At 39.9% G+C, this 12,650-nt stretch overlaps 1 protein-coding gene across 6 annotated transcripts in view; it reads left to right on the plus strand.

Annotated features, from left to right (window-relative positions):
• MAEA (macrophage erythroblast attacher, E3 ubiquitin ligase) overlaps positions 1-12,030 on the plus strand; it is a 52,852-nt gene extending 40,822 nt beyond the window's left edge. For all 6 annotated transcript variants that reach the window (XM_075420349.1, XM_075420346.1, XM_075420345.1 and 3 more), the window contains 5 exons: positions 290-366; positions 6,805-6,913; positions 9,389-9,522; positions 10,223-10,418; positions 10,825-12,030. In XM_075420349.1, coding sequence (XP_075276464.1) covers positions 290-366; positions 6,805-6,913; positions 9,389-9,522; positions 10,223-10,418; positions 10,825-10,920 — 612 coding nt within the window. In that variant the 3' untranslated portion in view covers positions 10,921-12,030. The remainder of the gene's footprint in view (positions 1-289; positions 367-6,804; positions 6,914-9,388; positions 9,523-10,222; positions 10,419-10,824) is intronic.
• Positions 12,031-12,650: the final 620 nt, after the last annotated feature.

The raw sequence follows: 12,650 nt of genomic DNA on the forward strand, positions 1-12,650 counted from the left end.
ATCTCAGATAAGAATGCTTTCAGTCATTAGGAAGAAGTTCATCCCTGCTAAATATCTCCGTTTTGAAGGAGGCAAGAGGAGGAGGGTTTTGTTTGCTTTTAGGGAATTCTGTGCTGACTGATTGTCCACAAAGACAGCATTTCAGCTTTTTAGCGTGAATGCCTAAAAGCAAGCAAACAAGGTTGCATGTTATTAACACTTTCTTTTTTGTTGTGCACATGTAGTACTTAACATACTGTGCAGTGCGCTTTTGGCACCATCTAAGACCCTGTCTTGTCTTTAATCTCAGAGCTGTCTGGAGTTCAGCCTAAGGATTCAGGAGTTCATTGAACTCATTCGACAGAACAAGAGACTGGATGCTGTGAGGTATGAAACTGGGATGCTTACCAAACAATTTTCTTAACAAAATGCTCTTCTGCTCCATTAGTGTGACTGTTATTGCAAAACCCAGAAGCCCCACTGCTGTGGGGATGGTGCTGGTGTTGTGGTCAAGCTTTGGATTTAAGCTGTGGTTGAATTTTGTTTTTAAAGGCAAGGTGTCATTTCACAGATGCACCCTTTCAAAAACTTAATGTTGTCGCTGAAACTCTGCATCTTCTTACTCTTCAAAATCAAGGTTTAGAAGATCTGTTTTACAAAACCGTTTTATTTGCTGGTGGCATACACTGTAATTAATGTATTCAATTAATTTGCAAGAGGTACAACAGCTAGCTTCTTACAGTGAACCCACTACAGTTTTAATCACAAACAATACTAAAAGGTTAATGAAACACCCATCTAAAGCTCAATGTTTCCATTTTGACTGAATTCTCTTCTGCTTTACTGTCTTCATTAAACTTCTTTTTGTTCTCCAAGTTATGCTTTAAGTCAGGTTCACCTTTTGTATTGAGTGCGTAATTTGGAGGTCTGTATTCTCACGTGTGTGAGAAGAACAAGCTATGTTATGTTACCCCCCACTCCCTTCCACTGGCCCCAGATGAAGAAACCAGCTCAATATCCATTTTTATCTCATTTGAACTAGTTTGGTGGGGACTACTTTGAGAAGAAAGTAACACTGCCCAAGGTGGTGTGATCAGTAACAGAACTAGAGTTGGGCCTATCCACTGCCTGACTTGAACCACAGGACAGTTTCTGGCAGAACTTACAATATCAGCACAGGAAGTAATTTATGTTTTTGAGTTAGTGGTCCTGATTTAAGGTGTTGGAATAATGTGCCAGGATAAGACAGGAAACCAGTTCTGCTGAAATGAGTGTAACTTTCGTACTGAGACTATAAAATGTGTTGACAATTCTGATCAGCAGTGATCTTGCCAGCACCACAAAGTATGATGCAGGTGGCAGAGCTACTGGAGCTTACACACGGACAAGGGAGAGAGGAACTCACAGCAGGTTCTGTCTTGTAAGAATATTTAAACCTAGGGAGAGATGACAAGTTTTATGGCCACACTTGAAGTTTTGCTGATATATTCTGATGATAACACTGTTGCTGCTTAACATTTCTGACAAGTTTTATGATAAGAAAGTTGCAAGTCTTACTGCCTTTAAAACCGTAGTAAGTACTCCAGAAATTGAAACCAGCAGGAGACTTGTATTTGTGACAAAGCTGCTTTTCGGTCAGAGGAGCCACAGACCTATAGAAAACACATAAAATATCATAACATAAGCACAGACTGAAAGCATTCTAGCACATTCCCAGGTTTGCAATGTAGAAATTCTTCTGCAGGGCAAACCACATAACTTTTCTTGAATAGCATGGGTGAGAAAAACTTAGTTGTTTATGAAGAAGAATAGAGGAAAAGGTAGTGCAAATATGTGGAGTCTGATACTAACATCATCCCCAAAATTGCTCACCTTAAGTTTTAGGGTTGTTTCTCGTTGTCGTTTCTAATTTCACTCATATATGTTGCTTGCTTCGAGCTATCTCGTATCGTTCCTACTTTGCCCTACTTGCACCTAAATCATTTTTGTTTTGGTCCCAGCCAGTGAGAATATGCAATCTGAAACTCCAGCTAATTTTAATGTTAATAATTTAAAAAAATAAAACCCTTATATGCTAGCATTTACATACGTGCACTTACCCTTTGATAGAGTTCTCAAATCTGAAGAAATTGTCAGGTGTTTACAAAAAGGATGAAAGACACTCAACTACATTACCTATTTTCTGAAGCCCATGGTGCTCCTTATATCCAGCCAATACTGTGCCTTTGTGCCTTTAGCTTTATTCTCTGCTAAGTTTGCTTCTTTGCCAAATGTGCAGTCATGCATCTTAACAATGAGTAGTGCATTCTTTAAAAACTATTTTCTTTGAGCTGCAGCTTCCTTATGTAGCTTGGAAACCAGAGGGCAGGCATAGAGCTGAAACTGGGAGACAGACTGAGAACTGGGACAAAGCAGATAAGGTGATGCTGTGTTTTATTGTTGTTACTGGATATTTGTTTCCCTCTGATCCCTTTTCCACATCAGAAGAGGTAAAATTTGCAAGTTGTCAGCTCTCAAGAGGACCCAGCAATCTTGGTGTGGAATAACTTGTACTAGCGTAGCCTCTGAGATGCAACACTTACAACTCCTATCTGCGTTGCAAATAGGCGTCCCTACGGAACGTTGTTAGGGAGGAGGCGTGTATACCATATACCTATGGAAATGTAGGGTTGACATGCTTTTCATACTCAGCAATTATAACTTACCAGTCTTAATGCTGCTCTAACTTCATAACTTCTTGTAAAATGAAAAGGAGCTACAGAAGTCCTTCTATATCTTAATTCACTGCTTCTTACCAGTGAAGTTTTGCTAATTTTGTACATTGAGTTTAATAACTCAGTGCTTTCCTTCAATAACGTGACTTAAAGATGTTAGTTTTTACCATTTCATTCTGGTTTGCTTCGAAATAAATTTGTAATGAATAAGGGAATATATTTTGGGAAGGTGTAGCATAAATCTCAATGCTTCTAGCAAACCGTTGCAACTTGTGTTTTTATTAGCTTGCTTCTGTTAAGTGCCTGCAGCAGGATTCTTTCAGCATTGTGTCCGTGGTGCACTAAATAGGTCAGGCATCCATTAGAAAGCAGAGAAAGAGGCTGTTTACCAAGTAGTTTCCTGTATGAGTGGAACTCGGAGAACTGACATTTTGTTGAAATGCAGCTGGTTTTTAAATAAGTTTGAAAGCTTTGCTTACTGCCTGCTGAGAACCTCTAAAGTGACACATTGCTTTTAGGTGAAAATTGATGTGAGCTTTAAAATTATACATCTTAGTAAAGAAGTCTTTGAATTTCTGTAGCTTTTTAGAATATGAGTACAAATGGACGTTCCTCTAAGGTAGCTTATCAGAGTAGTCTTGAAAGTGCAAGTTTGGAGAATGTACAAAAACTTTCTTGAATACAAGGAGTTAAATCTTTTAAGCTTGAGTATCACAAAGTTTTTTGCCTGGTATCATTAGCCTTGAACTCCCACAGTCTCTAGCTTTTTTGTAAAGCTCATAGCTATTACAGTAACAACGAATGACTGATTACACTAATTTCACACTTTTGGGGCTTTCACTAATTTCATTCTGGGAATCTGATAGCATTCTGCTACTTTGCTTTTGTGGGATGCTAGAGATACGCAGAGATCTTAGCTACAAGCTTAACAAAACACCCTGTGCACTTCATGTTCTTGGGATATAAAGGACAGAAGGAGTAAGTAAAAAGAGCTGCTGATGTGCAGAGTTAGGAGCAAGTGGCTGCAGTCTGTTCATTTCAGTAACCTTCTCTCCTGCAAGGGTCAATAAACACAGTTTGTTCCTTGGTTTTTATTATGGGATGGGATGGAGTTGAACAGGCGTATAAAAGTAATAAAACTTTTGAGCACTTTAAGTACAGATTTTGCTAGTAGTCACAATGGCCTCTGAGATAAGGGCATTCAGGTGCTGGTCAGAAAGACTGAGCAGAAAGAACAAGTCCTTTCTTGATAACACCTCATGTTTGTGTTCAGTTATTGCTGCTTCCTGCTAAATATGTTCATTCTTATTCTGGCATATGTAGATATACATATACACACTGCATAGCGTAGATTGTTAAAAATGTATGTTTAGTAGACAGTAAACTGTAAATCTTCAAGTTTTCAGAAATATCCTTTCACTCCTGCATTTGTGAAGTCTGATATGTCCGCTGTACCTGCGTGGGCTGGAGGAACAGCTGTTTCAAACAAGACGGTGGACTTTGTCCCCACAGAGTTTACAGAATCATTCTGGGATTTGAAAAACATTTTCTACCTATTACTTTGAACTGTCACAAGAATTTTGTTTGTGGTTTTAGTGATGCTCCGCTTGGCATGATCTAAAGAAAAAAAAAAATCTAGCTCCCTGCTCTAGCTGTACTGACTCTTGTGTGCTAATGGTGGTAGAAACATTGCAAAGAAGCATTCTGGGGTTCTTACATACCTCCAAGGGCAGACGTTTGCACAAAGAGATGGAAATAGCTGAATGAGAAGGGAAGGGGTGAATAATGGCGTGAGTTACTTGAATGTTGTGCATTCACAAGTACTCGCATAGTACTGTTTCGTGCTTCCCAATCTGAAAAAGACTTCAGAGCACTATGGATTAACAGACTTGCTTCTCCTTTAAAGGATATCTTGCTCATGGTAATTTCTCTGTGTTGGTGCTCAGAGGGTGAGGTTCAGACACTAGCATGGCAGGCTTTGTGGGAAAACTTCCTTGTTTTCTTAAGGGCACAGGTGGAAGGGAAAGTCAGGAGATGAAGACTACCAGAAGGTCGCTTCAGAAAACCCAGTTCCTTCTGGCTGAACCCAAAATGGCCACGACATCCCAGTGTGTTCAGTGCCCTGCAAATGATGGAAGCGTTGGACTGCTGACCACTTCTCCTTTGAATGGCTAACACACACATGGCGATTATATATCGTACATACGCAGAACAAAGTGTTAACCCTAGCTCTTCTTGAACACGTACAGTGAGCGTGGCCTGTTGCAGCTCAGGGCTTCCTCTAAGCAAGAGGGATGCGTTGTTGAAATGCTGTCTGTAAGGGCAAGTTGTCAAGGCCTGGTGAGGAGCAGGACCACAATACTAACGAAGCAAAAACTGAAGTACTTCTGTTGTAACATCACAGAACACAAGGGCACAGTCATCAGTTCTTTTAAGATTTTTTTTTTTTCTTTTTTTCTTCTCCCTTGTGCATGGACACACAGTACTTTAGCTTAACTGGTAGGTCTGAATTTTTTGCTTTGCCTAAGCTTTCTTTTACCTAGCTATCACTTTCTTCTGCAGCTCTGCACTAGCACTTATTTTAGCTTTCTTCCAGCATGTCCAGGCTGCCCAACCTCTTCTCTCAGGCCATGGGTTTTGTACTTCTGCTCTTGTAACAGTAATCACCTGGGGAACAATATTTACATTCCTGAATTGCTCGCCCCAAATAGGAAGTTGGGTGGAAACAGTCTGTCCTACATAACTTCCATTGCTTCCTGCTTTGGGTGGGAGAGGAAGTAGGGGTACTGACACACTGCTAAAGAGCCTGTTCTCATGGTATTGATGACCTAAGTGTAGTTAGTGGAACTCAGAATTGGGGGGGGGGGGGGGGACAGGAGGAACGGGACACGACTTAGCTAGATTTTTCTGTTTTTTTTTAATTCCACCCCTGAATTGGACAATTGGAGAATACTGTATGTTCCTAAAAGTAATGTGTAACTTTAAATATATTTTAACAAGACTCCTTAAAAGAGCAAGCACTTACCGGAGATGACTTGGTATCTTCCCCGTAATACACACTGTGGAGAAAATACGTCATAGGGAGGATTTTTCTACACTTCACGCAATGCCAGAAATTCAGTTTAGTGGTGATTCCATGCTCGGTCTACTGCGCAACAGCAGTGCTCCACTGAAAACAGGAGCGTTTAGCAGAAGTGCTGAGCTGACCATCCACTTCACAGGCTGGGGGGTTTCCTGCACACTTAAACTCTGACTGGAAACTTGATAATCTTGGGAAGACTAGATAGGGGCGGCTTTCCTACAGGGTTTTAAAGTAATTGCATATCCCTATAATCTGATAGTAATTCTGTAGTTTCTTAGTATGGATTTTCTGAAAAATGTTCAAGTTTGCGGTTTTGCTTCAAATACGTTTCTGGAAATTCTGTCACTTTCAAATATCCAAGTTTTCAGCTTTGTGTGTAGCTCTTATCAGTATTACGTGTTAAAGTACAAAAACTTCTATAGAAGTTGTACTTAATTTTTTTATTATCCTGGCAAAAAAAAAATACTTGCTCTTAACAAGGTGTTTTCTGCTACATTACCCTGCAATTTCTTGCAGTCTGCACAGAAAGGGATATTGCCTTCTTGCCTACACCAAAAATATCATTTATTCTGAAGTAAATATTCTCTCAAAAGTCAGTATAAAAAAGGTGGTATTTGAATGCTCTTGATGTTTAATAGTTTGGAATAGCTGATTACCAGACTGCAGGCATCTCACTAGCGAGTGTATGCCCGAGGAGCGAGTATGATACATTGAGCTTGCATAAGCAAAGACATTGCTTCTAATAATCATGGGTCTGTCATTCTAGATGTAGGTGGGGTAAGATGTCATGCTACAGTAACAAGTCCTAGTTTCTAAGAAATTATGGTGTAAAATTGCTAATTCTTAATGTCATTCCTGCATTCACATTTGCAGGATGTATTTTTTCAAGCCATTTAAATACATCACCTTTTGGAGTTCATGTATTGAGAGCAGAATCTAGAGGTTTTCTCTGAAATATTTGATAATTATGTAAACTTACTTGATTTAGAAACAAGGCTGTATACTAAAGATGTAAATTCTGTATTTCAGACATGCAAGGAAGCATTTCAGTCAGGCTGAGGGAAGCCAGCTGGATGAGGTTCGACAAGTGATGGGAATGTTGGCCTTTCCTTCAGACACTCATATCTCCCCCTATAAGGTAACATTAGGTTTGAAATTCAGCGGTACAGCAGAATGATAAAATACATGTTGCAGTTCTTTTTCCTTACAGGAAAATGCATTGATAACCTGAAGATCGGATGTTGTTCTAATTTTACTTTCTAAAATCCACCTTTATAATAGTCCTTAATTTTAATAACCAGTCCTTGCCTGTAGATTAATCCAGGTAGTATTTGTATTGTTGGAGTTGGATCTTAATAGTAACGGACAGATTCCCACTGAGCTAGGCGTACCACAAACCCAGCACTAAAGGTCTGTGGGGCTGGAAGCATGAGACACAAGTGTACGGCAAGAGGCAGAAGATGGGGAAGTACAAAGGAACGATGAGAGAGCATTTCAGCATACCAGGCTGCAGCTTGAATGCACTAGCAGCAGTTTTTAATTCGACTCCTCAAATTATTGTTCTTCTGATGACTGGGATGACGAAAGGAAAGGTGATTTGAATGATCTGAAAGCAGCAGTTTTGAGGCTTAAAAGTAATATTTATTTGGACTGTACAAATTAATGTAGACATCAGTGGTAACATCTACATCTAAATTTGAATCAAGCAAAGTTCATAAGTACTTGCTGTTTCTACAGATTTTGAGTTTGTTCTGTGGACATGTGCTTATTCTCTTCACTTTTTTTTTTAACTCTGCATTGGAGGCAGAAGGTAGACAAGAGGTAGCTGGCAAAGCAAGATGAGAATACTGTGAAATGCCAAGCCAATATGTGGCAATGCCAGTATAAACATGTTTTTTAAACAATTGATGATGAAATCAATGGTTTAACAAAACAAACACAAAAAAAACCCAAACCAACAACCCACGGAAATAATTAGTTTCTTTGCTAATCCTGGAGTCCTAGAAGGATCCTGGTATTTTGGATTCTAGATTTGATGTGAGTTAAGAACATAAGTGATAGATATGTTAGACTGGGTGTAAGACAAAGCTTATTGTTTCAGTAGTTAGGAAGAAACAGACAGGAAATAAAAATACTGTGTTTTTTCCTAAGGGCCAGTTTGGACAGAGTATTTTAATGAAGGAGAGCCAGCTCTTCAAATTAACACCTTTTTTTTTCCCCTCAGAACTGATATGAAATTCTGAAAACGTTATACATTACAAAAAGGTATCAGCAGAATTAGCCTCACTTGAAGTGGAAAAAAAAAATGCTTCTGACTTTTTGATGTTAATGGTTTGGAGGCAAGAGAGCAAACGTTCCACACTACTAGTGTTGCTTCAGAAGCAGACCAGCATTCCAGAAAACGAAATGCAAGAAATAGCCTTGCTGGGATTATCTTGATTAGAACATCTGGTAGATGATGGAGGGGGTGGGACTAACATCTGCGGTTAGATTGCTTTTGACAGAGCAACGAAGATCACAGAATCACAGAATGGTAGGGGTTGGAAGGGACCTCTGTGGGTCATCCAGTCCAACCCTCCTGCCAAAGCAGGGTCACCTACAGCAGGCTGCACAGGACCTTGTCCAGGCAGGTCTTGAATATCTCCAGAGAAGGAGACTCCACAACCTCCCTGGGCAGCCTGTTCCAGGGCTCCGTCACCCTCAGAGGGAAGAAGTTCTTCCTCATGTTCAGACGGAACTTCCTCTGCTTCAGTTTGTGCCCATTGCCCCTTGTCCTGTCACTGGGCACCACTGAAAAGAGCTTGGCCCCATCTTCCTGACACCCACCCTTCAGATATTTATAAGCATTTATCAGGTCCCCTTGCAGCCTTCTCTTCTCCAGGCTAAACAAGCCCAGCTCCCTCAGCCTTTCCTCGCAGGAGAGATGCTCCAGTCCCCTCATCATCCTGGCAGCCCTGCGCTGGACTCTCTCCAATAGCTCCTCATCTTTCTTGAAGTGGGGAGCCCAGAACTGGACACAGGATTTCAGATGGGGCCTCACCAGGGCAGAGCAGAGAGGGAGGAGAACCTCCCTCGTCCTGCTGGCCACACTCTTCTTGATGCACCCCAGGATGCCACTGGCCTTCTGGGTAGCCAGGGCACACTGCTGGCTCATGGTCAACCTGTCGTCCACCAGGACACCCAGGTCCCTCTCCGCAGAGCGGCTCTCCAGCCTGTGCTGCTGCGCTAATTGTGTGCAGGGATCTTAGTGCAGAATAATTTCGTTTGGACCTTTGCATAGATAATATGCATGCTGTAAAGACTAAAGCATTTTGTTAGGACTAGGATGTTACGGTTTGAGAAGTTCATGTCCACAATATAACGAAAAGTAAGTTTGGACATGGACTATCACGCCAGCTATTTTAAGTAATACTTGATTTAAATCTTATTTCTAGTGAAGTAGTGTAAAAAAGTGCTTTCTAAACAATTACAATCATACTGTGCATTAGCATGTATACTTTATTTTGCAATGGATTCAGTCTAGTGAGTTTTCCACAATTTACCACTCCCGTGCTTTTTTCCCTGGGGACAATTAGACTGAAAACATCTTACAGTTGTGTTTGTTTTTTAACAGGATCTCTTGGACCCCGCTCGATGGAGAATGCTGATCCAACAGTTTAGATATGATAACTACAGACTACATCAGCTGGGAAACAATTCTGTTTTTACTATAACACTCCAGGCAGGCCTTTCAGCTATAAAAACACCGTATCCTTTAATGCAGATGCTACTGTGGAATGCGAAAAGGCATTGTGCATTTTTTCATTCTGTGGATGCTTGTCAGAGCTCAAAGAGGAAATGTGACACATGAATATTTTTGCTCATGAGTTGTTTAAATGGAGTATGAATTGGTGTCTCTGTTAATGCCATTTGTTATAATCTCCCCTTAATTTATGGTTTTAAAGAAAAAAAAGCCCAAACCAAAATTTTAAGGCGAAATCTACATTGTGTTTGGATACTAGGCTGCCTGTCCATGTGTCTTAACTTAGTGAATATATCTGTGAAAGCTAGCGAGCTGGGTCAGAATTAATATTTTTTTTTAAGCACTAACATGAGTTTGCCCTGTCCGTTTTTATGTGAATATTCAAATACATCCTGCATCTTTTGAAACTGGTTGGATTTGCTGGCTGCAATGGTGTGTTAGAGAAGAACTGGTGCTGCTGAAGCGTTCTGCATTAGAAGCATCACCTGCAGAGGGTGCCACGCACTTGGTGCTCACTCTTCTTCCTTGGAACAAAGCAAGCCCTTGATTCTTACATGTACACATTAAATTTGAATTAAATGGTCCTGCACATTCTATTACCTGGGCTATATTTGCACAGTTTACTGTCTTTTTTTTCCAGTGTACGTCACTAACTAATTGTTGTTGCATTCTGTGGTGGTTGTTCCTTAACTTGCTGCTAAACAGACAGTGTTACAAAGAGGACGGGAGCTCAAAAAACCCAGACTGCCCTGTGTGTAGCAAATCCCTGAACAAGCTGGCTCAGCCTCTGCCGATGGCACATTGTGCCAACTCCCGACTAGTCTGCAAGATTTCGGGGGATGTAATGAACGAAAATAATCCTCCTATGATGTTACCAAATGGATATGTCTATGGATACAATGTAAGTGTTGAAATCAATGACTTACTGAAGCCTAAAATAGCGGTGGTTATAACAACTTTCTGTATCAAAACAAGAGCTTATAAACTCAGTCAGAAGGCTAGAAGCATCTTCCATATTAACAGAAGAAAAGTAACTTGCAGTAAGTTTTAAAGAACTATATATTTATGTAATTAAATTGGTCTTTAAAGAAGCTAATGTCTGATGGAATATAATAATTTATAACATGAAATCAAATGGCATTGGAAATGTTACCCTGGTAATATAGAATAAGTAACTTTTGTGGGCAAAGATATTTTGACCTCAGGTTATAACATCTTTGGTTTTTTAAATTAAAAAAGTTTGTTTACTAAATAGTGCTCTGAGTTACTACTGTGAATATTATCCTTTGATTTACACTTTTTTTCAGTCTCTGCTTTCTATTCGTCAAGATGACAAAGTAATTTGCCCAAGAACCAAAGAAGTCTTCAACTTCTCACAAGCTGAGAAAGTCTACATCATGTAGGTCCATCGAACACGTGAGGAAGTGCCGCTGGAATTCTGAGGCAGTGTGTGTTGGCATACCCTGTAAAGGGGGGGGCCTTAATGTGTGGCAAAGAAGCAAAACGTGCCACCTGGGGGATCAGACCTGTCGGTGGCATTATTGTTTCTTGCGACCAAAGATCAATGAGCAACAATAAACACTCGTTAAAAAGAATAAAAAAAAAAAGAGAGGAATTATGACTTAAGTTTGTACTTGAATAAAACAAATTTTGATTGTTAAGGTTTTGTAACATAAGGTCAAAAATTGGACTCTTCTCAAAAGTACTTTCATCTTCTAAAGGATAACTTTCTGTGAAGATGGACACTTGCACTGGGGGAAAAGTGACAAGTTACAACAGATTTGAAACGAAATCCATTTTTCTTCTCTCTTTTTCACAATTGTCCAAGACCCTTTTGTTATCAAAGATTTCGGTACTACCACTATGTTCTCCTTTAAGCTCCTCTTTGCCTTCTTCATGATCCTCTCGTGAAGTAATCCTGAACGTGAATTATGTAACTTATTTCCATGGGAAGATGTTGATGTCTTTGACGCAAGGCTGGCTTCTCTGGAGGATCAGCTAGGGACTGGTTTGAAGGAGTGTGAAGTCTTTTTCCAAACCCAAATATTTTAAGGAGGTTGCATAAGTATCAAGAGGAACCGAGAACATTTCAGGCAAAATCCAATGCTTGTTTAAATGTTCTTTTTCCAGTCTACCATAGTGTTAAAAGTCCTTCTAAAGTTATTAGTTATGTGCATAGGGTTCAATATGAAATCATTAGTGCTACTGCCTTATTTCTTGCTTTGAGAATGTACTCACATGAAAATGAGCTGGTATTCTTAAGTGTTGGGCGAAGTTTCTGAAGATGCCTTGCAGGATGATTACATAATTTAGGGTCTAAATAGTATTCATTACTGAAACTAATAGTTCAATTTTAACAACTACAGAACACATCCTTACGACTTTTCAAAAGACTTAAACCATTGTAGTTTAAACAAAACCATATTGTAGAGGTTTGTATTTAGCGCTTATTTTTGCATGTTGATGTTGATTAGCTAATAAAAGATTGTAAATGTAAAACATGTTAATAAAAATCGTTTTCCATTTCTTGATTATATAATATTAGAAAGCTGCTTCGTATTTAAACATAAAAAAGTTTAATTTTACAAGGGTCTTCCTTAAAGGAGTGTAACTTCCAAGTGTTGTTGTTCTAGTGTTCTGCAAGATTTGGGGGGGGGGGGGCGGGAAAAGCCCAACCAAAAAAACAACTGTACAACAACGTTGGTTTGGTACATGCCAATCTACATTCCTGCCAATTTTTTTTTCCTGTCACTTCCTAGAAAACTGCCTAATGAGCTAGAGCCTTTCTGTTCAAAAAATTGTGGGAGATGCTGGGTATGATGTTCTGATGCGTGACTGAGTGCTTCAAAGAAAGTCAACACAGCACGCTGGAGGGAGCACAACTTCTGTTCATGTTCAACACTTAGAGATTACAGATACAGGAACCGATTGCATTGGCCACTCTGAAACTGTAAATACAGTGTGATTTCCAGTGTAGTATGTCTTGAAATGTTCCCTTTTCATTAAGTAGACATTAGTGATGCGTCTGAACAGGTCTGTCTGGAGCACTGCAGAGCCACCAGCTTGGCAGAGCCCACTGTTTCTGCCCTTACTGCTGGAAGGGCCTGTCTCCCTCAGCATCTTCTGAAGTGGC

Source organism: Opisthocomus hoazin, chromosome 5 (genome assembly GCF_030867145.1).
Source record: "Opisthocomus hoazin isolate bOpiHoa1 chromosome 5, bOpiHoa1.hap1, whole genome shotgun sequence".
Lineage (NCBI taxonomy): Eukaryota > Metazoa > Chordata > Aves > Opisthocomiformes > Opisthocomidae > Opisthocomus > Opisthocomus hoazin.